General features: G+C 44.3%; 1 protein-coding gene across 1 annotated transcript in view; it reads right to left on the reverse strand.

Annotated features, from left to right (window-relative positions):
- The window catches only part of LOC139268133 (zinc finger protein GLIS1), a 506,600-nt gene that overhangs the window by 323,643 nt on the left and 155,371 nt on the right, over positions 1–27,586 (reverse strand). Inside the window, exons 7-8 of the mRNA XM_070886160.1 lie at positions 5,100–5,286; positions 1,782–2,871 (exon numbers count right to left, since the gene is read on the reverse strand). Coding sequence (XP_070742261.1) covers positions 1,782–2,871; positions 5,100–5,286 — 1,277 coding nt within the window. The remainder of the gene's footprint in view (positions 1–1,781; positions 2,872–5,099; positions 5,287–27,586) is intronic.

A 27,586-nucleotide genomic window follows, 5' to 3' on the forward strand; every position in this document is an offset into this window, starting at 1 on the left:
GAACGGGCAGTCCAAACCATCAAGCAAAGCTTGAAATGCGTGTCGGAAGGCTCCCTGCAGTCCTGCCTATCCCAAGTCCTGCTCAGCTACCGCACCAGACCCCACTCGCTCACTGAGGTTCCCTCAGCCGAGCTGCTCATAAAAAGGGTGCTCAAAACAAGGCTCTCTCTCGTCCACCCTGATCCCCATGATCACGTCGAGGGCAGGTATCATCAACAAAGCATGTACCGTAATCGCACAAATTTGTAATGCGATATTGAAGTCAATGACCCTGTATTTGTACTCAACTATGGACATGGTCCCAAATGGCTTGCTGGCACTGTCATTGCCAAAGAAGGGAGTAGGGTATTTCAGGTCAAACTCACAAATGGACTACCTTGCAGAAAGCATTTGGACCAAGCCAAACTGCGATTCACAGACTGCCACGAGCAACCTGACGAGGACACCACCAACTTCGACCCTCCGACACACACACAAGTGGCAATCGACCACAGTTGACCACAAAGCTGAACTCATCATCCCCAGCAGCCCAGCAAGGCCAGTTGCACAGCTGCCCAGCGAAGAACCAACCAACTCACCAGCACCTGCATTTGTACCGAGACAATCGACAAGGGAGCGAAAGGCCCCAGGTCATCTCATCCTGTAAATAAGTGTACTATTGACTTTGGGAGGGAGTGCTGTTACGTATTCAACTCTATGTAACCAGTATTCTACCACCACCAGAGGGCTTATCTGTTGGAGTCCCAAGGGATCCCAGCATCCTTTGGGAGCACTGTATATAAGCAGGCCTCCCATGCTGTACCAACACTCTGGAGTTAGAGTAAAGAGACTAAGGTCACCCTTACTCACGTCTACAGTACTCAGTTACATTGCTTTATTCGAGACATAACAGATACTTATGCAATATTTTAAAAAGAAGAAATTAGAGACAATAAAATTAATATTTAAAATACTACCAAAAGCAACCAGAAACACAACATTGTTACAATGAATTCAGCCTGTGTTTTTAAAATGTCATCCAAATCAGCAATACTCATTAACACCCACTCGTGCTTCCCCTGTAACCTTTGCCAGAATTGGTACTCTGTCTGTCTCTTGGCCTCAGGATGTTGTGGGAGTCGGGACTTGGCGCTCAGTACATTCTCCTTTTGCTTTCCAGTGAGGGATGCTATTCCAGCAACTATAGCACACATGAAAGGCCACTGAGCAACTTCCCACTGCGGCCTAACTGAAAGCAAGGACTCACAGTATAAGGAATCGCACTGGAGACCATGTCCCATTACTCCACGGGGCAGTGTGTTGCAGCATTCTGGAGACTGGCCGCACTGCAAGATGCTGCTTGGAATTGAGACCCTGGAAAAAAGTTACTACATTGACCCAATGAGCCCACCTGTATAGAAGTGCATTGTGGTCACTATGTTTATTTACTGCATGCACTGCAGAAAAAACACTTAAGGAAACACTGTCCAATGATGTGAGATATTCTTCTTAATTCATCATCTCAAATACTCACATAGTTGCCATTAGTGACAGATCTGTAATCACCAATACTTCACCCTTGTGTGTTATACACCTCAAAGTGCCCCCTCCAGCCACAATGTAAGTTTCGAAAGGCAAAATCTATTTCTATCCTGCTGAATATTTTTTGTATTTCAAGTTTAAGGCACATAGTAGGGTCCATTTCCACTGCCAGCGGGCACCCTCAGGAAATTATCACAGTACAAAAAACCTGCTATTACACTTTACTGGAATTGTAGCGACAATAATGTAACTAGACTTACCATGCACTTATTAGGCTTCTCTCCTGAATGAACTCTCATGTGTATCAGGAGCTTGTAGCGAGCATTAAAGGGTCTGTATCGCCTCACACATCCAGCCCAGAAACAAGTAAAGTCCTCTCCTTTACGCTGATCAATGTGCACTTTCTCGATGTGCCTCACCAGCTCCTCCTGCTGGTCATAAACAGCATTACAGTCTATCCATCGACAGATCTGCTTCCCATTGTTCTTGGCCTGCTCACCTCCATCATCAAGCTGAATGTGTCCGTTAGGTGGCAGCCCATGTAAGTGAGGCATGGTCCCATGGGGCTGACCAAAGTGCTGCTGGGAATGGTACGGGGGAGGCGGCCCATGGTGGTGCTGAAACAGTTTTGTATCGTGTGAATATTCATCAATAGGCTCGTGCTTGAAAAAGTTAATTTTATGGCAGCCATCTGTCACTCCATGTTGAACAACCATGTTGCCAATCACCAGACCTAGGTCCATGTTTTCCTCCAGTTGCTGCAAAGGGACGTGTTCGCCCTCAGCGCCCTCTTGCTCGGCACTGCGTGTTGGGAAGGAGGACAGAGACGACGCAGGGGAAGGCAAGTTACACTGGCTGCCTAACACAGAGCAGGACTGTGGACTGCAGTTCTTTCGAGCTCCCAGATGACCAATTCCTCCGGAGTGAGGGAACAGACCATTGGAACTGCTCCGCATCCCGTTGACGCACGCAATAAGTGACGTCGGAGAGGTGCGAATGATCGCTGTGATGTCAAGCCCTTCGGCTGAAAGTGGTGATATTGAAACCGATCGCTTCTTCGCATTACTTGGCTGTAACTTGGTCACATGACGAGGGCTGCCACTTGATACAAAGCCCAGTGAGGAGCTGGTGTCATTGCTGAAGAAATACGATGAATAGGAACTAGTGAAGCTGCTGTTCAGTGGCCCGGTTTCTGAAGGCAAACTGTTGGCATCCTGGATCTCAGAATGATTGGAAGCCACTTCTCTCTCAGAAAGGAGATGTGGCCATTCCTGTTTGATATGTAGGTTTGGGAGATTTTCATCCAAACGCAGAGTACTGGGAGCCAATGAAGCTTGAGAAGTGAGAGATCTGAAACAAAAACAGCCAGAAGCTTAGAGACTACACTCTAACCCAGCTGAGTACAAATGTTATTTTTCGTCACTTCTCTGCTTTTTGCAATTTTATTTTGTATTTTAACTGCAATTTTTTAATTGTGGGAACATTTCCCAAAATAAATAAGGAGATAATAGATATTCTTGTAGACTGCAGGAAGATATCAATAAACTGGTCAGGTGGGCAGAAAAGTGGCAAATGGAATTCAAACCAGAGAAGTGAGAGGTAATGCATTTGGGAAGGGCTAACAAGGAAAGGGAATACACAATAAAGGGAATACACAATAAATGGTACATCACTGAGAAATGTAGAGGAACAAAGGGATCTTGGAGAGCAGGTCCACAGATCCCTGAAGGTAGTAAGGTGGTTAAGAAGGCATATGGAATGCTTGCCTTTATTGGCCGAGGCATAGAATACAAAAGCAGGGGGGTTATGCTTGAACTGTATAAAACACTAGTTAGGCCACAGCTAGACTACTGTGTGCAGTTCTGGTCACCACATTACAGGAAGGATGCGATTGCACTGGAGAGGGTACAGAGGAGAGTTACGAGGATGTTGCCGGGAGTGGAGAATCATAGCTTTGAGGAAAGATTGGATAGGCTGGATTTGTTTTCATTGGAACAGAGGAGGCTGAGGGAAGATCTCACTGAGGTGTATAAAATTATGAGGGGCCTAGATAAAGTGGATAGAGAGGACCTATTTCCCTCAGCATAGGGGACAAAAACCAGAGGGCATAGATTTAAAATAATTGCTAGAAGGTTTAGTGGGGATTTGAGGGAAAATTTCTTCTCCCAGAGTGTTGGGGGGGGTCTGGAACTCACTGCCCAAAAGGGTGGTAGAGGCAGAATATTTAAAAAGTACTTAAATGTGCACTTGAAGTGCCATAACCTACAGGGCTACGGACCAAGAGCTGGAAGATGGCATTAGGCTGGATAGCTTTTTGTTGGCCGGTCGAAATGGCCTCCTTCCGTGCTGTAACTTTCTATGATTTCTATATTTCTCAATGTGCTAATATCTTCTATCTATGAAAGGTACCCAATATTGGGTTACTGTAGACTCTATAAAACTGTCAAAAAGATTTAAACCAAAGGGTGATTTATCTGTGACAACTTGTTCTACATCACAATAATCATAATAATAAAATCATGCTCCTTGATCCATTTACAGATCATCTACTGGCACACTACATGATTCTCGCATTCCTCTGAAGTGAGGTAGTACTCTGGAGCTTTTTGAATAACAATGATTTCTCCCAGTGACTAGGTTGGTAAATGTGTCACTGAACTATGCAAACAAGGAAGGATCTCAGCCTGGGTAGTGGGGAGAGGGGTAGCTACAATTGACCTTAGTGCCACTGGGCTAAAAAGGACAAAAATCAGTCAGGATTCCCTCTCTTGAACGCTATCGGATGATCCCTGTGGGCAAGGGCATGTGTCTGTGTGAATGTCACATGAGGACAGGATTGGCACTCAGCTGTTAAGCCCGTCATGATTAAATAGTCTGCCAGCACTCACTGTCCAGGCTCACACATGAAGAATGGTTCCTTGGGTGAGGTACCAGAGGGAAATGTTTGGTACTTGCATATTATTAATTGAACACCAGATAGCGACCTGCTGGGAGCAAGCACATTGTAGCAAATATACTCCAATGTCTTCTCTTGTATTACTTTGTTATTCTTTGATAGAATATTCTTGAGGGTTTGAAAATAAAAACAGTTAGTTAATACCACACAAATATGTGTGGTTATTTGGAAATTAATTATGTTTTCATGGGAATTGTAGCCAATGCCCATGAAAACATAACTCCCATAACTCTTTGCTTTTATAGGAACAGGAGTAGGCCATTCAGCCCCTCGAACCTGTTTCACCATGGCTGATCTGTGCCTTGACTCCATTTAGCCGCCTTTGTTCCATAACCCTTAATACCCTTACCCGACAAAAATCTATCGATCTCAGTCTTTGAACATTTTCAGGAGAGGAACAAATGTAATTGAAGTGAAAAATGCATTAAAAAATTGTTGTTACGAATTTCAGCATAGATACTACTCTAAAGAAACATATTCTTTCAGTCACCAGCAGGCTGCAAATGCACACCAGATCTACAAGGTCGAAAAATAAAGATGAGTTAACAGTTCAGGTTGGGACCCTTCATCCACGCACAGATTTTTGATACATATAGAATATATTATGGCGTCAGTAAATAACCTGGTGTCAGAGTGGGGCGCAGTCAGTCGGGTACTGCCATGGGATGAAGTCGGACCGGTGCTGATGTGATTTCCTGAATGAATGACTGGCTCCAATCTGGCTGTTGCTATTGGCTCACTCCTCATGACATGGTTCATTTCATCCCTCTTGCTGGATAGAGCATAACACGGGCTGTAACCACCGTTTGCTGTAACAGAATGAAAAGCAACTAGTGTGAGATTGCTTCCTCCGCACAAATTCAGAAATAAAAACTCTACGGTTCCTAACCTACACAGCTACATCTTAGGTTTTTCAAAGAACTGAGCAGAATTTGCTTGCCCCTCCTGCAGAGTAAGCTGTTAACATTCATTTCAATTCATGCGGTAAGAACACCAACTATCCAATGGCTCAGTCAGCCTGGTGTGATCTTGAGCCATATGGACCTTGAAGCACCCAGGTTCCATCCCCATTCTGTTGTTAGCTGATCTCACCTGGGGCAGCAGTCAGATTGCAACAATCTGTCTCAGCACCCTAGGTTAGAGCGAAGGGAAAAATCACCCAGAGCGCCCATTCCTATCTAGTAACTTCTGCTGGAAAGTGAACGTGTGAGGAAAGAAATGGACTCAACTGTGATGAACTGTACAGTTGAATAGCTTTCTGACACACTTACAGTAGTAGCGAGTGCATGATAAGTGGCTTTTGGATCTTGTACAGGCAGATGGCCAGCACCTGTGAAATTGTAGCCTATTTTATGTCAGTGCCTTCAGGGAAGGAGAGAAAAAAAAGAGAGACAATAAAATTAATGCAAACCACAATGTGCCTCATAACAAGGACACATGAGTGACATGATATTCAATATCTAACGCAGGCAGTCAGGTGAGATATGTTTTTCTATTCATAACTTTTTTACAAAATATTTTACTTGATCATTTTATTATTAAATGCACACACACCCAATACTTCCCACACAAACTCATATTATTGTACAAGGTCTTTAAATTGCTGATGATGTAATTGTAATTGGCTTGATCTGCGAGCACAGAATTAAAACTATCAAGTAAAAGTAGCCATATTTTTCACAGATGGGAATATATATAAATTCTAATTCATCCACAGCTCTGCGTTCATATTCTGTCCCACTTACCTATTTGTTATGTATTTATGCTTGGGGTCACCAAACTCCAGGGGGCGCCATTGTCAGAGGTCATCGGGCTGTACGCGCGCGAGCGTGGTCACTGGTATACAAGCGCGGGTACCATGTCACGTGGGTTACTTTGGGTGCGAATAAAGTTGGATCAGGTTTACACCTGAGGCAGTTTACAGTAACAAGTCTTTTGAGTCATTACATTCATTACATTTGGCGACGAGGTTACTTAAGAACCTTTGCATATACAATGGGCACTATTGGAATTCTGGAGAGACTCGTGGATGGTGAGGATTGGGCAGATTTTATCGACCGCCTGGATCAGTATTTAGTGGCTTACAAAATGGAGGGAGACGCTGACACAGTTCAGCGCAGGGCGGTTTACCTCACCGTTTGTGGTCCAAAAATTTATGGCCTCATGAAGAATCTTCTCTCGCTTTTACGTCCAACGGACAAAGAATATGGGGATTTGTGTGCTTTGGTGCGTGACCATCTTAAACCAAAAGAGGGGATCATCATCTCACGTTATCGCTTCTACACGCATGTTCGTGCTGAGGGCCAGGATGTGTCAGGATTCGTCGCCGACCTGCGATGTCTTTCTGAGTCGTGTAAGTTTGGGAACGTGTTGGAAGACATGCTGCGAGATTTCTTCGTGATGTGATTCTTTGGAAGTTATTGGCCGAAGAGAAGCTAGATTTGAGTAAGGCCATCGCGATTGTCCAGGCATGCATGACGACTGATGATAATTTGAGGCAGATATCATCGAAGAGTTGGAGCTCCACGGCAAGTACTGTAAACAAGATTGTGTCGTCGTATGGCAGAGCTGTTTATGGCAGGGCCTACTCGACTGCTTATGTGAAACCTGTAGCTGCTCAAAGTCCGCCAACTGGTACAAATCCGATTTCACCCTGTTGGCGTTGTGGGGGCAATCATCGACCTCATCAGTGTCAGTTTAAACAGTACTCCTGTAATGGCTGTTCGAAAGTGGGGTATCTTCAGAGAATGTGCCCACAATTGAGCAAGCGTGCTGCCGCTCATTTCATTGCTGATGATGACCAGTCCAGTGCTGGCCCGGATACACAACCCGAGGAGGAAGTGTATGGTTTGTATTCGTTCTTGGGAAAGAGCCAGCCGATAATCGTTAATGTGAAGCTGAATGGTGTGCCTGTATCAATGGAGCTGGACACGGGTGCGAGTCAGTCGATAATGAGCCAAAGGACATTCGGCAAGCTGTGGGACACTGAGGCGGTGAAGTCTAAGCTGAGTCCAGTCAATGCCAAGTTGCGTACTTACACTAAGGAACTCATACCGGTGATTGGCAGTGCAGTAGTCAAGGTGTCATATGATGGTGTGGTTCATGATCCACCGTTATGGATCGTCCTAGATAATGGTCCAATGCTGTTCGGCAGGAATTGGCTCGAGAAAATCAAATGGAATTGGAATGATATCAAAGCATCGTCGATGGATGACACTCCGTGTGCTCAAGTATTGAAGAAATTTCCTTCTTTGTTTGAACCGGGCATTGCCAATTTTACTGGAGCCAAGGTGCAGATTCACCTGGATTCTGATGCAAGGCCCTTCTATCATAAAGCTCGGTCTGTTCCTTACATGATGAGAGACAAGATTGAAATTGAGCTTAACAGACTCCAACATGAAGGGGTCATATCACCTGTCGAGTTTATCGAGTGGGCCAGTCCCATTGTTCCTGTATTGAAGAGTGATGGCACTGTCAGGATTTGTGGAGACTACAAGGTTACGATTAACTGATTTTCGAAACAGGATCAGTACCCATTACCAAAGGCTGATGACCTGCTCGCCATGCTAGCTGGTGGAAAGTCATTCACTAAGCTGGATCTGACATCGGCCTATATGACACAGGAACTTGTCGACACTTCGAAGAAACTCACCTGCTTCAACACCCATAAAGGACCTTTTGTCTACAACAGATGTCCTTTTGGAATTCGTTCAGCTGCAGCCATATTTCAGAGGAATATGGAGAGTCTACTGAATCCATTCCTAGAACTGTCATGTTTCAAGATGACATTCTAGTCACAGGTCGCGACACTGCTGAACATCTGAACATCTTGAAGAAGTCCTACATCGTCTGGACAAAGTGGGACTCAGGCTGAAACATTCAAAGAGTGTCTTCATGGCACCTGAAGTTGAAGTCCTAGGGAGGAAGATTGCTGCTGATGGCATCAGGTCTACTGATTCGAAAACCAAGGCCATCAAAAATGCACCCAGGCCTCAGAATGTGATGGAGCTGCATTCATTCCTTGGGCTACTCAACTACTTCGGTAATTTCTTACCCAGATTGAGCACTTTGTTAGAGCCACTGCACGTGCTTCTCAGAAAAGGCGACAACTGGGTCTGGGGTGTGTCTCAAGATAGAGCCTTTGAGAAAGCTAAGAGTCTGCTCTGTTCAAGCAAGTTGCTTGTTCATTATGATCCGTGTAAGCGTCTTGTATTGGCCTGTGATGCTTCATCATATGGGGTTGGCTGTATACTCCAACAAGCAAATGAGTTGAGTAAGCTACAACCTGTTGCGTATGGTTCAATAAGTTTGTCAAAGGCGGAAAGAGCTTACAGCATGGTAGAAAAAGAAGCTTTGGCCTGTGTGTATGGGGTCAGAACCTGTTTGGTCTTCGTTTTGAACTCAAAACGGATCACAAGCCACTCATTTAATTGTTTTCGGAAAACAAAGGTATTAATACCAATGCATCGTCCCGTATCCAGAGTTGGGCGTTGACATTGTCTGCCTATGATTATGTTATTCGTCATAGACCTGGCACTGAGAATTGTGCGGATGCACTAAGTCGTCTGCCGTTGCCCACATCTGAGGTGAAGACGCCTCAACCTGCAGATCTACTGTTAGAAATGGATGCTTTTGAAAGTGAAGGAACTCCTGTCACTGCTGAACAAGTTAGGATTTGGACCAGCTATGGCCCTATTTTATCGGTTGTGAAACGTTGTGTCCTCAGTGGTGATTGGTCTACAATACCTCTGGAAATGTGTGATGAGACCAAACTTTACAACCGTCGCAAAAATGAACTGTCCATTCAGTCAGATTGTTTACTGTGGGGTAATCGTGTTGTTATGCCTAAGAAAGGTAAAGAAAAATTTGTATGTGAACTACTTTGCACTCATCCTGGTTTTGTCATGATGAAAGCCATTGCTCGGGCTCATGTATGGTGGCCTGGAATTGACTCTGATCTGGAATCATGCGTGCATCAGTGCAATACTTGCATGCAGCTAAGTAAAGTACCAGCGGAACCTCCGCTGAGTCTTTGGTCGTGACCATCTAAACCATGGTCGAGGATCCACATCGATTTTGCGGGTCCTTTCCTGGGAAAGATGTTTTTTGTTGTGGTGGATGCATATTCAAAGTGGATAGAGTGTATTATTATGTCATCCAGTACATCTACAGCTATTATTGAGAGCCTTTGCGTCTTGTTTGCTACTCACGGTTTGCCTGACATTGTTGTGAGCGACAACGGATCTTGCTTCACAAGTCTGGAGTTTCAAGAGTTCATGAAACTCAGTGGTATTAAACATATGAGGTCAGCCCCATTCAAACCTGCTTCTAATGGTCAAGCAGAGCATGCTGTTCAAACGATCAAGCAGAGCATGAAACGTGTAACTCAGGGTTCACTGCAGACTCACTTGTCCTGTATACTGCTCAGTTACAGGACCAGACCTCATAAGCTTACTGGGGTCTCCCCTGCTGAACTACTGATGAAGAGACCAAGCTCTCTCTTTCTTGTTCATCCCGATTTGAATGATCGTGTTGAAAACAGATGTCAAAGTCAGCAAAGATATCATGATCGTGCTGCTGTGTCACGTGACATCTCTGTTAACGATCCGGTTTATGTACTGAACTACGGTCAAGGTCCAAAATGGATCGCCGGTACTGTTACAGCCAAGGAGGGTAACAGGGTGTTTACTGTCATGCAGGAAACATGTTGATCAGATAAAACTGCGGCACACGGATGAACTGGAACCACTTTAGGAAGATGCAGTCAGTGACCAACCAAACAATGTTCATTCATCAGAGGACTTTGTTGTCATTATTGAAACTGGACCTCCAGTCCCTGATGTGGTCATTACCACTCCCATCAGATCGGTTACTCAGCCTTCAGTCACAACTGACTCAGAATGCTTACCGAGAACTGAAGTTGAACTGAGACAATCAACTCGTGAGCGGAAAGTCCCAGACCGTCTTAATTTGTAAAAAGACTGATATTAAGATCTTGAAAGGGGATGTTGTTATGTATTTATGCTTGGGGTCACCAGACATCAGGGGGCGCCACTATCGGAGGTCATCGGGCTGTACGCGCGCGTGCACTGTCACTGGTATATAAACGCGGGTACCATGTCACACAGGTTACTTTGGGTGCGAATAAAGTTGGATCAGGTTGGTTCAGTTTACAGTAACAAGTCTCTTGAGTCATTACATTCATTACACTATCAGTTCTCTCTTCGCTGACCTTCATTGCTTCCTATCCCTCTGTGCATCGGCTCCAAAACATTTGTCTACAAATCTCTTCTCTGAAACCTACATTCCTGGTCATATCCACCATGCTTCCAACTCTGGTCAACTGTATATTCCCTCCACTTTTCACTTTACATTGGTGGCAGAACTTTCAGCCATCTTGCCCCCAACCAACTTCCGATTCCCCCCTCCCCCAATCCTTTATTCTTGCCCACCCTCAAAAACTTCCTTAAAACCTACTATTTTGACCGCACCTTCATTCACCTCCCCTAACAACCCTCCTACTCCTGCCTGAGTCTGACCCTGAACTGTGAAGTATCTAGAGATGTTTTGCTGCACCAAATGTGCTATATAAATGTGAATTACTGTTATTGTAGTGGATATGTAGCTGAGGTTGAGATGATTATCTCCTTCAAAAATTAACTGGATGAATATCTGGTTGGGGAAGAAATGAAAAGTTGTAGGGATAGATACTGACTGAACTGATCAATTACTTCACAAAACATGTGCTGTTGCGCGGAGGGAATAGGGAATGTTGTCTGTAGAGAGCAGCAGGGTAGGGCTGATTCGTGGATTTGAGAGTGGATGAATATTCTGCTTTTGTCTGATTACCTCAGCTCGTAAGGAAATACTAATGCAGGATTTTTTTTCAGGAGATTTAGAATGCAGGATAGAATCCATTACAGGACAGACTGTGGGCTTGGTGGGCCAAACTGCCCTTTCTCATTCCATTCTTTCTTATGTAAATAAATGTAATTTTTAATACCGTCAAGGGTTTTAAAAACTTCACAGATCGTAATGGTTAGAAAGTATATTAATAGCCATACACAAATAGAGGGAGCTTTACAGAGAAAATATTTAGCGTAATTTTTTAAACAACATTATTTTGAGAAAATTATTCTGACTTGAGACGTACGATTAAGCTTGGCACAGGGTATAAAGCAGCCACATTGTAACACAGGAATAGATTTTTCTGTTCATTAACAGCCGGAGCTGCTGACTTCTCAAAACAAAAATCAATCTAGCTGTAACAGAGCACTGAGTGTGCAGGGGCTGCGCGCTCCAACAGTTCAGAGGAATTGGCAGGTCACACAGTAATTTCATCATGGCACCGCACTAGTCTATCAAGGTATGGTGTTTGTCAATGAAAAGAGACCTGTGTCTGTAACACAACTGGGGGTGCTGGGGATGCAGCCAGCGTTCCATTTGCATACCTGAAGAGCTTAAAGTACCTTGGAAATACAGCTAAAAACACAAAGCACTTAGCACACATAGCAATTAATAAATATAAAAATAGACATACATCAACAACCCAATAAACTGATTACAGGCCAATACATCTGTCAGCACACCAATGCAACAAAAATAGCTGCAGCTTGTTCTACTCCAAAGAATAGTTAAAGAAAGATTCAGGATGGCTGAATGTTGAAATTATTAACAGAATGGTGAATGTCTCTTCAATACAAATGTTAAAATCTAATTCCTTACCTCCCTCAGATTTCCCTTCCTCTACAGATTTTTACAACCTAAGTTTCCCATCACTGAACCATTACAACTGTATTGGCCCCATCTTCTCTCTTGCTCTTTTCTACTGCATCGTTCTGAACCTTGCCCTGTTACGGAACTTACTGATTTGAAATAAATTTAACTTTAAATATATCAACATGCACAACATAGATATTACATCACTAAACATTTGTTTCCCTCCGCTGTGTGAAATGGCCCTATCTCAATTGTGATAAGTTCATAATAAAGGATGAAACTGAGTAGTGTGTACAATGAGCAAGTGCGACCTTAGCTCCTTTAATGAGATTCCAAAGTGCAGGTACCTCGTGGGTGGCCTGCTTATATACCGTGCTCCCAAGGGATGCTGGGATCCCTTGGGACTCTAACAGGTGGGCCCTCTGGTGGTAGTGTAATACAGGTTACAAGGGGTTAAATACATAACATCACTCCCCCGTGAAGTCAATAGTACACTTATTTACAAGGTGTGACGATCTGGGGTTTTTCGCTCCCTTGTTGATCGTCTCGGTACAAATGCGGGTGTGGGTGAGTAGGTTAGTTCTCCACTGGGCTGCTGGGCAGCCGACCTTGCCAGGCTGTTGGGGATGGTGAGTTCGGCTTCGTGGTCAACCATGATGTCAGTTGCCACTTGTGTGTTGGAGGGTCAAAGTTGGTGGTGTCTTCTTCGGTTTGTTCATAGCTGTTGGTGAACTGCAATTTGATTTGGTCCAAGTGTTTTCTGTACGTTAGTCCATTGGTCAATTTGACCTGAAACACCCTATTCCCCTCTTTTGCTGTGACCGTGCCAGCAAGCCATTTGGGACCATTTCCATAATTGAGTACAAACACAGGATCATTGATCTCAATATCGCGTGACAAATTTGCGCGGTCATGGTACACACTTTGTTGATGCCGCCTGCCCTCCATGTGATCATGGAGATCAGGGTGGACAAGAGAGAGCCTTGTTTTGAGCGCCCTTTTCATGAGCAGCTCGGCTAGGGGAACTCCGGTGAATGAGTGGGGTCTGGTGCGGTAGCTGAGCAGCACTAGGGACAGCCAGGTCTGCAGGGAGCCTTCCGACACATGTTTCAAGCTTTGCTTGATGGTCTGAACTGCCCATTCTGCTTGGCCGTTGGATGCGGGCTTGAACGGGGCAGATGTGACGTGCTTGATCCCTTGAATTCAGCACTGGTGAAGCACGGCCCATTGTCGCTGACCAGGACATCAGGCAGGCCGTGCGTGGCAAACATGGCTCGTAGGCTTTCAATAATGGTCGTGGACGTGTTTCAGACATTATTGCACATTCAATCCATTTTGAGTAAGCGTCCACGACAACCAAAAACATTTTGCCTAGAAATGGGCATTGTGCACGTGGATCCTCGACCACGGTTTGGAGGGCCACGACCACAAACTTAGCGGTGCCTCTCTGGGTGCATTGCTCAGCTGAGAGCAAGTGTTACACTGGCGCATGCATGACTCTAAATCTGAGTCGATGCTGGGCCACCACACATGGGATCTGGCTATGGCTTTCATCATTACAATGCCTGGGTGGGTGCTGTGCAGTTCATAAATGAATGTATCTCTGCCTTTCTTGGGCAAGACCACGCGATTGCCCCACAACAGACAGTTCGCCTGCAGGGACATTTCGTCTTTGCGCCTGTGGAACAGCTTAATCGCCTCCTGCATCTCCGCTGGGACGCTGGACCAGCTCCCATGGAGGACACAGTTTTTTACCAAGGAAGGTAAAGGATCCTGGCTGGTCCAGGTCCTGATCTGGCGGGCCTTGATGGGGGACTTTTCGTTCTCGAATGCATCCATTACCATGAGCAAGTTCGCTGGCTGTGCCATTTCCATCCCGATTGTGGGCAATGGCAGCCGACTGAGAGCATCTGCGCAGTTCTCTGTGCCCGGTCTGTGGCAGATTACATAGTAGTATACCGACAGCGTGAGCGCCCATCTTTGGATGCGGACAGAGGTATTGGTGTTAATCCCTTTGCTCTCAGAGATCAACGATATGAGCGGCTTGTGGTCAGTTTCAAGCTCAAACTTGAGGCCAAATAAGTACTGGTGCATTTTTTTTTACCCCGTAAGTGCACACCAGAACCCCTTTCGGCCTTGGACAAACTCCTGGACGCATAAGCGACCGGTTGCAAAATCCCCGATTCGTTAGCTGCTGTAACACACAGCCGACCCCGTATGACAACGCATCGCAAGCTAGCACTAATCGTTTACAAGTGTTATACAGGACAAGCAGTTTGTTTGAACACAACAGATTTTTGGCTTTCTTAAAGGCAGCCTCTTGTGAATTCCCCCATACCCAGTCGTCTCCCTTGTGCAGCAGCGCATGTAGGGGTTCTAGCAGGGTGCTTAACCCAGGTAGGAAATTACCGAAATAGTTAAGGAGTCCCAGGAACGACTGCAGCTCCGTCACGTTCAGTGGTCTTGGCACGTTCTTGATGGCCTCCGCCTTGGCATCAATGGGTCTGATGCCGTCTGCTACGATTCTTCTTCCCAAGAACTCAACCTCCTGCACCAGGAAAACACACTTTGAGCGTTTCAAGCTGAGCCCCACGCGATCCAACCGACTAAGAACCTCTTCCAGGTACTGCAAGTGTTCGATGGTGTCCCGAGTTGTAACCAGTATGTCGTCTTGGAAAACCACGGTGCAAGGAACTGACTTTAGCAGGCTCTCCATGTTCAGTTGGAAGATTGCCGCGGCTGACCGAATCCCGAATGGGCATCTGTTATAGATGAACAGACCTCTGTGCGTGTTTATGCAGGTGACGCCTTTCCAAGCCTACTCCAGCTCCTGCGTCATGTAGGCCGAGGTCGGGTCCAGCTTGGTGAACGTCGTCCCTCCAGCCAGGGTCACAAATAGATCGTCTACCTTGGGTAGCGGGTACTGGTCCTGTAGCGAAAAACGGTTACTTTATAGTCATCACAAATTCTAACCGTGCCGTCCTCTTTAAGTACCAGGACAATCGGACTAGCCCACTCGTTGAATTCCACCGGCGCGATGATGCCTTCTCGCTGCAGCCTGTCCAGCTCAATTTCCACTTTCTCACGCATCGTGTATGGTACCACCCGTGCCTTGTGGTGGATGGGTCGCGTGCCGGGAATCAAATGGATCTGCACTTTCGCCTCCAAGAAGCTTCCAATGCCTGGCTCGAACAACGATGGAAACTTGCTTAGAACCTGGGCAGATGAGACATCGTCGACGGACGAGAGCGCTCGGATGTCGTCCCAGTTCCAGCGGATTTTTCCCAGCCAGCTTCTGCCAAACAACCTGGGGCCATCCCCTGGCACAATCCACAGCGGGAGTTTGTGTACTGCTCCAGCATAGGAGACTTTGACTTCTGCACTGTCAATTGCAGGGATTAGTTCCTTGGTGTAAGTCCTTAGTTTGGCATGAATGGGGCTGAGCTTAGGCCTTTGTGCCTTGTTACACCACAGCCTGTCGAAAGCCTTTTTACTCATTATGGACTGACTCGCACCCGTGTCCAGTTCCATCGACATTGGAATTCCGTTCAGTTCAACTTTCAACATTATGGGTGGACATTTCGTGGTGAATGTGTGTACCCCGTACACATCTGCCTCCTCGGTTCGAGTCTCCAATTCAGTCTGAGCCACAGTGGATCGATCTTCCTCTGCAACGTGGTGGTTTGCAGGGTTTGCAGCTCACCTGCACATTCACTGGGGATGTCCCGTTGTTCTGCAACTGTTGCACGCATGGTGCTTAAAGCGGCATTGATGGGGCCGGTGATCACTTCAACAAGATGTTAACTGCCTCGCATTAAAGATTGATGGCGGTCTCTGGGTCATCTGAAGTCCGGCAGCAGCAGCTGGTGTGTACGTTCTGCCATGTATATTCCTACTCGAAAACGACGTTACTTTGTTCACAGTACTGGCTGAAACTTCTTTACTCTGCAAAATCTATTTGGTGTTGTCACTGGTGGACATAAATGCCTGGGCTATCGTTATGGTTTTACTTAGATTCGGAGTTTCAACGGTTAACAGTTTGCAAAGGGTTGCCTCATGGTCAATTCCCAGTACAAAAAAGTCTCTAAGCATTTGTTCTGGGAATCCCTCAAATTCACAATGTCCTACGAGCGCCTTAGTTCGGCAACATAGCTCGCCACTTCCTGGCCCTCCGACCGTTGACACCTGTCGAACCGATATCTCGCCATCAAATCGCTTTCCTTAGGATTTAGGTGCTCCCGGACCAGCATACACAATTCTTCATAGGATTTAGCTGTTGGTTTTGCCGGAGCTAGGAGGTTCTTCATGAGGCCATAGGTTGTTGCCCCACAGACAGTTAGGAGGATCGCCCTGCGTTTGGCAGCATTCTCATCCCCTTCCAGCTTTTTGGCCACAAAGATTGGTCAAGTCTCTCCACGAAGGCCTCCCAATCGTCCCCTTCTGAGAACTTCTCCAGGATACCAACTGTTCTTTGCATTTTCACGCGTTTGTTCGTTACCTCGTCGCCAGTGGTACATTCATAATAAAGGATGAAACTGAGTACTGTGTACAATGAGCAAGTGTGACCTTAGCTCCTTTAATGAGACTCCAGAGTTCAGGTACCTCGTGGGTGGCCTGCTTATATACCATGCTCCCAAGGAATGCTGGGATCCCTTGGGACTCCAACAGGTAGGCCCTCTGGTGGTAGTGTAATACAGGTTACAAGAGGTTAAATACATAACAAATTGTGATACAAGTCGTCATGGGAACACCATCCCCTCCAAGTCACACATCATCCTGACTTGAAGATTTTGTGCCATTCCTTCATAATCACTGGGTCAAAATCCTGGACTTCCCTGCCTAACACCACAACAACAACTTGTATTTATATTGCGCCTTTAATGTAGTAAAACATCCCAAGGCACTTCAAAGGCGTGATATAAAATAAAATTTGATACCAAGCCACATAAAGAGAAATTAGAGCAGATAAGCAAAAGCTTGGTCAAAGAGGTAGGTTTTAAAGAGCATCTAAAATGAGGAAAGAGAGGCAGAGAGGTTTAGGGAGGGAATTCGACATTTTAAGGCTTGGCAGCTGAAGGCACGGCCACCAATGGTTGAGCGATTAAAATCAGGGATGCTCAAGAACCCGGAATTAGAGGAGCACAGATATCTCGGAGGTTGTGGGGCTGGATTACAGAGATATGGAGGGGTGAGGCCATGGAAGGATTTTAAAATAAGTATGAAAATTTTAAAATTGAGGTGTTGAGGTGTTGCTTAACTGGGAGCCAATGTGAGCACAGAGGTGGTGGGTAAACTCAGGTTTACGTAGGATAGACGTGGGAGGCCAGTCAGAAGTGCATTAGATTAGTCAAGTCTAGAGGTAACAAAGGCATGCATGAAGATTTGAGCAGCAGATGGGCTGAGGCAAGGGTGGAGACAGGCGATGTTACATAGGTGGAAATAGATAGTCTTTAGTTATGGCACAGATATGTAATCGGAAGCTCATTTTAGGCTCAAATATGATACCAAGGTTGCGAATAGTCTGGTTCAGCCTCAGACAGATACTAGGGAGGGATGGAATCCGTGGCTAGGGAACACCATTGTAGGACTGCTATCACTAACAAGGACTGCAGCAGTTCAGGAAGAAGGCCCACCATCAGCTTCTCAAGCAATGAGGGATGAGCAATAAATACGGTCTTGCAACATCCAGAGAACATTATTTTTAAAATCTCACCTCAACTATTGGTCCATGGCACAAAACCTCCCCCATAATTTGGCATAAATTCAGCTCAGAATTCCTGGTGTGATAAAGCCTAATCACCCTCCTATTCAGCTGCTATACATCCCAAAAAGTACATGTTGGCATGGCAATAGATTAGCTGGAGTTAGCACAGCAGCTGCAGAACACTCCAGTGTTTTGTGACATCACAATGTCATGATGCACGATGAATACTTCCACATTCGAGGAGAATCACACCATGGAGATCACTTTCACCATTACTCTTACCCGAGAGTCACAATCTCCTGCTTGTTTTGACTATACTTGCATTTCCTCAGTTGTCTTGGTCACTAGGGAATGAGAAGAAGCAAAGTTATGGAGGTTGGGCTATCCCAGCAAGCATTGTGCCAGCGAAAGCCTTCTATTAAAATAATTGGACTTACAGTTTTGCAGAATACACAGGCAACACTATGTATTATCAATATAATCCAAGCAGCCAGGGTGAGGCAGTGATTTTTAATGCATCTTACTCAAGTAGCACTGGTAAATATAACAAGCCTGTAAGGACGGTAGGTGCAGGAAACAGAAATGTCACTAAGGGTGCTTTTCTAAAGGTGCAGTTAAAGCACGTCAATGGAAAAAAGTGAATGGATTGCTACTCCACTCGAGCCTGGAATGTCCTAGCAGTGCTTGATGCTGCCAAAATTGCTAAAATGTTCCATCTCAAGCACGACATCCTTCAACTTACGAACACAAAAACTGACACCTTAAAAGAAAATTATGACAAAAAAGGAAACTTTGAGCACTGTCTTTTTATGTCTGGGACCTGAGTTTGAATCCAACCAACACAGATGGTGATGCCTCAATTCTTTCCTAATGACTATTAATGTCCTACGTATAATAATCCAGCTCCCGGTAAAAACAATTCAGCAGCACATAACTGCCTCTCTTAGTTGGTGTCAGTTCAATAATCTTACTCAGGAAGCACACAACAAGATTGTACGAGAAATAGAAAAAATAAATCCCACCGGTACAATTCTCAGTTTGGGGTTTAGGTGCAATGGCAGGGTACAGTAGGAAGCTCAACCATACACCTGTCTGGGCTGTCACAGAGCACAGAACGGAACAAATAATCCCTGTCCCACACAACATCATCCCTCACCACAACTCTGCTTTTTTCTCCGCAATTCTATCAATGTGTAAAAATGAAACAGTGTACTCAGACAATGAAGTTACACCTCAGGAAAAAACTGTCAGCTTACACGGCATGCAACAAGGACAGGAATGTGCTCTGTAATTGAGGTCTTTTCCTGAGTTTTTGTTTTATACAACTTGTTCTTCAGAAAAGAATAAGCCCTTGGGTTTATATGTCCTGCACTCTTGGTGTTTACCGTTTCCACGGTTTTTCTGTCTATCTTTCTGGCTTTGGAAATACTTCAATCAATTTATTTTCCAGATGAATTTCACAAAAATGCTTTTTTGTTTTTTCTTTCATAATTTAGAACAGCCAAAGTAGCTCATAATACTTTACAGCATAACAATATTAATTGGATATGAATCCAGTTTCACTTGGCTTCGATCCTGTTCATTCACATGGTCTGTTAATCAGAGCTGTTCTGGTGCAGTCACTACTGAACCAGCTATAAAGCCAAACCAATTCTGAGATTTTCAAATTCTTTCAATTAAAAAAACAATTCTATCACAAATTCCACACTGATTTAGTGTGGAAATTTCACACTGTCCTGGCCAATATTTAAACCCTGAAGCAACATTAAAAAAACAAATTATCTGGTCATTATTACATTGCTGTTTGTGGGAGCTTGCTGTGCGCAAATTGGCTGCCGCGTTTCCTACATTACAACAGTGACTACACTTCAAAGGTACTTCATTGGCTGTAAAGCGCTTTGGGATGTCCTGAGATCATGAAAAATGCAATATAAATGCAAGTTCTTACTTTTTCTTTCCAAATGCACCACACAGTGAGCTGTACTGTCATAGTCTGTGCTGAGTTAGCTGATATCGGTCAAGACAGCAATTTGAGTGCTACAATTGCATTTAATGTCCCAGGGCTGAGAGGGTAAAAATCAGCCAGGTTGACCCTTCCCCAAAGCTATCATTGACACCTCCTACTGGAAAGTGTGCATACCATGGGAGGACAGGCTCAGCCTGTGCTATAATGCCCTCCAAAGTCAAATTGCCAACAATCATTGTCTAGATTCAGATGTGAAGAATGTCTACTTGGGTGAGGTACTGGAGGATGTCCAACACCCATGGAATTGCACCCAAAATATGAGTCAGTGTCTTCAGTACAGAAAATTGACTGGAAAAACGGTTGTTGTGTATTAAGAGTCCTTGCCCAGGACAGATGGAGAGTGTTCCTCTGAGTGATAAGTGATTACATGGTTGATTTTTCATCTGGTTTTGATGCAGAACAAAAAAAAAACAGTATCATTATGAAAAGCCCAAAGTGTCTCTCATTAAAAGTGGATCTTTTTGAATTCGAACATTACACACCTAGATCAACAATATGGCTGAACAGCCACAGAACAGTGCATCAAAGTCTGTGTGTAGGGAGATCATTCTTCTTGCACACACTGTGAAACACAGTAGACAGAGAGCATTCTGTATGGCTAAGAGTTTGCACTGCGTGAAGAATAAGATACAAGATCCACCGAGTTTGTATTTGTTCTTTCATCATTTTTTCTGAACTGCACTGTTAGAAGTCAACCTTGCATTTTGCCTTTCGAACTTATCACTAAGTTTTACAATAAATCACATACATCCACGATAGAGTCTGTTTTTTAAAGATTGATCTATTTGCTTTTACCTTTACAATTGAAAGGCTTAGGTAATATGATCCACTGTAATAACAGAGAGAATAAATCACAAGTCATTTAATCCTTCCACTATCAGATTTTTAAAAACATTTTAAGTACACACTTTCTACACAAGGAATTATTTATATACTAATTGAACTCCTGTGGCATTCCTCATGAACAAAAATAAAAACATTCTTTCGCTGCTTGTCGAGCACGCTTTCATTATTTTGTATTCTATCAATTCTTCCCTCTCTCTCTCTCAATGCTTCTCACACATATTCTGTTGTCACTGTCTCTACCTCTCTCTGACTCTTTTCTTATTCTTTCTCTCTCCCTATTTTTAAAGAAAATCAAACTTTGAATAATCTAAACAGGCTTGTGGTGATCTAGTTAGAGTTGTGACTATTGCTGCAAAGATATTTCAGCAAATTTGCACACATATCCATAAATATTATTTTACCTGATCTTACTCCTAGATATTCTCCCTACGAGTTATTATGTAATCTAAGAGACCAGAGTAACTGCTGGCAAATTGTACTGGACATTCATTCTATAAAATCACAGTAGACCTGGTGTCAAGGATTGGAGCAATAACAGATTGTGCTCGTGTGTCAAGGCACTGGTCTGGATTGCAGGGCAGAGACAAGCCTGGGCTTAGGGAGTGCAGCACAGTTGGTCTGGGAGTAAGTATTTGGAGAAAAGGTGAGCCTTGACCAATGGACAAATGCAGCAGAGACAAATCCACTACAGGGGAAGAGCAGCCAGCGACCTGGGGATTAGAGCAGACCCAGCTAAGACCTTGAGGATTGAAGAAGACTTGGGTCTATAGAGCGGAGCAGACGTGCAGGCCCTGATATTTACAGGGAGGTGGGAAGAGAGGAGGAGCTGTTTAACGGTTGGGAAACCTGGAAGTATGGGTTTCCCTCAGGTCCTGCTGAATCTAAAGGGACCCATGAAAGGGATTGGGGAAGGAAGGGAGAAGATCACAAGGGCCCCGAAGAGATCGGGGGAGCAGAAGATCGTGGGGGGGCCCATGGAGGAGATCAGGGGAGGAGGGGCTTGGAGGAGATCACAGGAAGACCATGGAGAAGATCATAGGCCATGGAGGACATGGGCAGGCACGGGGAGGAGATCACTGGCCGGGGAGGACATCGGGGGGGAGGGGGGGGGGGCGGAGGCATCAGATCGCTGGGGGAGGGAGGAGGGAGTTCCGATCGCTGGGGAAGTTAACAAGGTAGCTTTGATGGGATGGGAGGGAAGCACTCCTGCTTCTCCAGGCCCACAAGCAGTGCTAGAAAAGCACTTACCTGTTCCATCCAGCAGTGCTCGCCTCCCTTCGGCTGCCGGGTTTCCCAAAGCCCAGGAAACCTGGCCTATCAGTATTAAAGCTGGAATTCAGATCAAACCTTAAGGCACACAAGCCTTATTAAAATATTTAAATAAGGGTTCAGCTTCCTGAGAGCGGGTTGTTCACCAGCCCCCTGTCCCACCTCCATTAAAGTACTCCGTTCGAGACAGATTTGGCTCGGGTTTGAAATTTTTCAAATTTTAACTTCCCAACCGATCCAAACCTGGCAGTTTTTGGGGGTTAATATTACCCCAGTTAAATCCAAGAGAGCTGAGCTTTCTGTGTTGAGATTGAAAACTTAGCAGCAGGCAAGAAATGGCAAGAGGCTAGGAAGAGTGTGGCTGGCAACCCAAAAGTGAAGAAGCTGGGTCCAAGTTTGCCTGGGAGTAGAGCGGTTGGGTTCCTTGGTTGACCCAAGAGTGCTGAAAAAGGAGGAGCAAATATGGTTGCTGTTTTTGTTGTGATGGTCATATCTGATTGGTTTATGTTAATCATGATGGATAATACCACATGATTCTAGAGGACCAATCAATATTCACAGCAGAAACATTCAATGCACTCATGATACCAAAGAGGGTCAATTTTTACAATTACATCAATATTTTTCCCTGTACAATCTCACTCTCTTGTTTGCTGTTTCTATCGCCAAATCAGCAAATCACTCTCCGCGTGTTAATGTATCAAAGATACCAACTGATTTTTGTAATACGATGCTGTGACATATTAGAAGGATATTGGACAGTAAAGGGGGTAACTCATGGCAAACAAAATCCAATAATATAGCTTTTAGAAACAGAGATCTTCTGAGAAAATCTGACAAATGTAATGATGTTCTGGCAATTAAATTTGTTGTATATTTTTATCTTTAATGAATCATAGAATATTAAAGAAAGACTTCCATTTATATAGCGTCTTTCACGATCACTGGATGTCCCAAAGCGCTTTACGGCCAATGACCTACTTTCTGAAGTGTATTCACTGTTGTAATGTAGGAGATACAGCAGCCAATGCACACAACAAGCTCCCACAATAGCAATGCGATAATGACCAGATAATCTGTTTTAGTGATGTTGATTAAGGAATCAATATTATCCAGAACACCAGGGGAGAACGTCCCTGCTCTTCTTCGAAATAGTACAATGGAATGTTTTATATCTCCCCCAAGAGAGCAGACAGGACCTCAGTTTAACGTCTCATCTGAGAGACAGCACCTCTGACAGTGAAGTACACCCTCAGCACTGCACTGGAGTGTCAGCCTAGATTTTTTGTACTCGTCTTTGGGGTGGGACTTGAACACACAACCTTTTGACTCAGAGACGAGAATGCTACCCACTGAGCCACAGGTTGACACATTATTAAAACAGACCATTTCACCCATCAAGTCTCCACCAGTACTTTTCTCCATGAGTCACCCAGTCTAATCCAAACCTCTCCCTTTAGTATTCTTCTTTTCAAGCAACTATATCATTCTCTTTTGAAAGTACTTGCACGCTCTGCTTCAACAGTTTGAGACAGGAAATTCCACATTCTAACCACCCTCTGTGTAAAGTTCTAACCTCTCCTTTAAATCATTTTGTGATTCTCTTAAGTTTGTGCCCTCTAGTCACCAACTCATCAACCAGTGTAAGCAATGTATCACTATTTACCTTATTATAACTGGTCATAATCTTGAAGAACTCTATTGGCCATCATTGCTTAACATTCTCAATTCCAGTGAATAAAAAACAACACTTCTCAAATGTCTCTGTAACTAAACCTATGCTGCACCTTTTCCATTGATTTTGTGTCCTGTTAAAATAGGGTGCCCTAAGTGTACACAATAATCCAACTATGACATAACTAAGGTCTTGTACAAGTTCAACATTACCTCATTCTTTTGTTTTCTATGTTTCTTGATTCCAGTTATCTTTTTATGGCTTTATCTAATTGCTCTCCACCTTGAATAAGTTGTGCATCTGCAAACCATGGCTCTTCTGCTCCTTGACTCCGTTTAAAATATTATCACTTAAGGTGTACTTCCTTTCCCTATTTTTATTTCCATATTACTGTACATTTCCCCATATTAAACTACATTTGTCAGCTATCTGTCCAGCTTGCTAATCTATCCATGTCCTCCTGTAGTCTTTCACAGTCCTCGTCACAATTCACTATGCCCCTTAGATAATTAATAAGGGAGACCTGTGGAACACCAGTCATTATTATGTTTCAATCTAAGTAGTCTCTCTGTTCCAACTGGGAATCCCTTCCACCCCAACCCCAACCTCCTGACCCTGCTTGGACCACCACTGGCTCCTTCATCCCATGCAAATGGCAGCAGGGGGTGGGCCATGTCACAGCAGATATTTTTTCTGCTCCACTTACTGTTGTGCCCTGAGGTTGACTCGTGGTAGGTGGCAGTAAGCCCCAGGAAGCAGCGATAAAGGCCCAAAATTCCCCCAATGGATGGAGAGGTCTTAATCAGCCCCAGAGGTTTACTTGCCAAAAGACCTAGGTCTTTGCTGAGGCCTGCAGCTGGACTTCATTTCAGATCCTCGGCATGGTATCTTAGCCGGATATCACTGCAGCATTGTCAGGATTGTCCCCCTTTATGCTGAGGGGCTCCTTCGTAATGGCGGGATTCCCACTGGGAGCTTGGCCTGCATACGTGATGAGCCCAGCCTTGGAGAATGAATCGGGGTGGCGAGGGATAGGGAGCGACATGTAGAACTCACTCCCCCACCAGGAGAAGAGAATCCCACTTTGTATATCTGCAGGGACCTTAGTTATGGAGTGCATCAGGGCTGAGCTCCATCCTGTCCTTACCCGACTTCCACATGTTCATACTTACCAGCATTAGTAAGTGAACCGTGAACAGTGACTAGGAGCGGTAATCTGATTGATTTCCCCCTCACTAGCCAAGAAATGGTGAGGCCAATTGTAGTTCCTATAATGCTTCCCCAACTGAGATCAGTTTATTCATTGCAGATTGGAGACTGAACCTGCACTTTGGCTCCATCACCACACTACAAAACATTTTTATTTCAGGGAATTCTCCAAATAAACTTTTTTTTTGTGTGCATTTCCATTTTGGTTTATAAACGTCACTAGAATTTTCTTTGGTCACACGGCAACCCTGCAGCAGAATTCTGTATTCCACAAATTTAACACATTTAGGGAGGGAAAGTCCAACTGATTTCCTACTGGCCATCACTCGTTCGACTGAAACAGCAAACATGATTGGTTGTACAGTCAACACATATAAAGCAACAGCTTTTGTCTCTTCTCGCATGAGGCCAGCAGATGATGGAAAAAATAAATTCTAATGTCAGTTAATTTTAGAAAAAAATGCCCAAAACTGATTAAATCACATGCTCACTTCCCAGATTCACTCAGCTCAAGGGTTCAGCTCTCAAGCTCCATATATACATGTTCTTCCCTTTCCCTATCTCCTCAACATATTTGATTTAGGATTCATCACGTCTTCTACTCTAACTTGTTCTTTCCCAGCAAATCAAAACTGTGGAACTACTTTTCTCTCTCAATATTGCTATTTCCCTACAACCTTCAGGCTTTTAAAATACAATCCTTTAATCCCTATGTAGTATGATCTTGTATGCGCAATATCTGGTTATGCCTGGGGAAGGGGTTGAGCAAACAACCTCGCTATTTTAATTTGCTCACCCCTAATGTGTGATATTTGTAGAAAAGCTATTAGACCAAGCTACTTGTGCTATGAACATCAACAAGATCAGTCACTGTAGTAATGTAGAGAAATGCAGCAGCCAATCTGCACACAGCAAGGTCCCATAAACAGCAATGAGACAAATGACCAGACAATCTGCTTTTGGTGGTATTGGATGATGGATAAATATTGGAAAGACACCAGAAAAATTTCCCTGCTCTTCTTTGAATAGTGCTATGGGATATTTTACATCCATCTGAGTGGGCTGACATCTTGGTTTAATATCTCATCCGAAAGAGGACACTTCTGACAGTGCAGCACTCCCTCAGTACTGCATTGAAGATCGTACCTCTGACAGTGCAGCGCTCTCTCTGTACTGTCTAGATTATGTGCTCAAGTCTCTGTAGCAGGGCTTGACCCATGACCTTCTGACTCAGAGGTGAGAGTGCTACCATTCAAGGCTGGTACCTAAACTCATGACTTACTTTCATGACTCTCAGTTGCAGTCAGGATGTAGGCTTTCTGAGCTCACACTTGAAGAATAGCTACTTGGGCATGATACCAAAGGTCTGTCAACACCCGTGGAAATACTGACAGGCATTGCCGCCAGGCGGGGAGGGTAAAATATTGGAGGCAATAACAAAATTCCACAATATAAAACCGAGCAACTACTCCAACTATCCTGAAGGTTAATTGGAATGTTCTATACAAATACACCCCAACAATATAATGTTGGAACACTGCCTGAGATCCTATCTAGAGAGAAGAGTTCATTTGTTGTTACTAATCAAATGCAGATATTAAACCATAAGTATGACCACTGGTATCCATGACAACATATAATAAAGGTATTCGTCACACAGAAGAGATGGTATACTCACATGCAAGATGGTGACCATTGTGCACAGTATCTGCATTAAGCTTACAATTAATGATGTCTGCTCTAAATGTCTTTCTAATTTAGTAAAAATCACCTTTAGACTGTGTACCAGACTGTGCTTGTGCCTGGCACTGCAGCTAGCTGAGACGTGAAACAGATTTTCCATTAGCAGTAGTTAACAATTAAACAATCCAAACTTTTAAGTGTACATGAAGTAATCAGGCTGAATTGAAGCTGGGATTGACAAAGGAAGTACAGAATAGACTCTCGCTAAACAGAACTCATAATTGCGACAGTTGAAATGCAATAATACCTACTTTCCTATACCAATTATTATACTAGTTGATGTTATGAAAGCGAAATTGACATTAAGCTTTTGGAAACGTTGATCTGATTAAAAGTGTCTTGATGGGCTGTGGAAATTGCTCTAAAGGAGGAGAAATGTATCACAGGTTGTGAAAAGGCAGAGTGTACGAGGCTAGCGTTCAGTCAACACTTGTGTGTGACATTAAAGCCTGGAGCCCGATGAAGGCACATGAGCAAAGGTCGAATGCCCCTGAAACATGCTGTGCAACAAGATTGCTGGGTATCACCTGGGCGGATAGCGTGGCCAACACTAAAGTAATAAGAAGGAGGTGTGTAGTAACAGGTGAGGAGGTTGTGATGGCTGAGGCATGTGCGCTGCATGGTTGAAGATCGGTACCCTCAGAGGCTGAGGGAATGGGTTGCACATGGAAAAAGACTCATGGGTCTGGGCGCAGGAAGACCTGACAGAAAATTGATGATGGGCAGACAGGTACCGGAGCTGGCAGTGGATAGTACGAGATAATAGATATTGTGATTCTATGACAAGTCTGGTTTTGATGACTGATTGATAAGCAACTCGAAATAAAAGAACAAAAATAGAACATTTAGAAAAATATATATTTGATCAACTATAATACGAGGTAGGCTGAGGAAACAAATTAAACCATTCAAGAGAGA

This window comes from Pristiophorus japonicus, chromosome 8 (assembly GCF_044704955.1).
Source record: "Pristiophorus japonicus isolate sPriJap1 chromosome 8, sPriJap1.hap1, whole genome shotgun sequence".
NCBI lineage: Eukaryota > Metazoa > Chordata > Chondrichthyes > Pristiophoridae > Pristiophorus > Pristiophorus japonicus.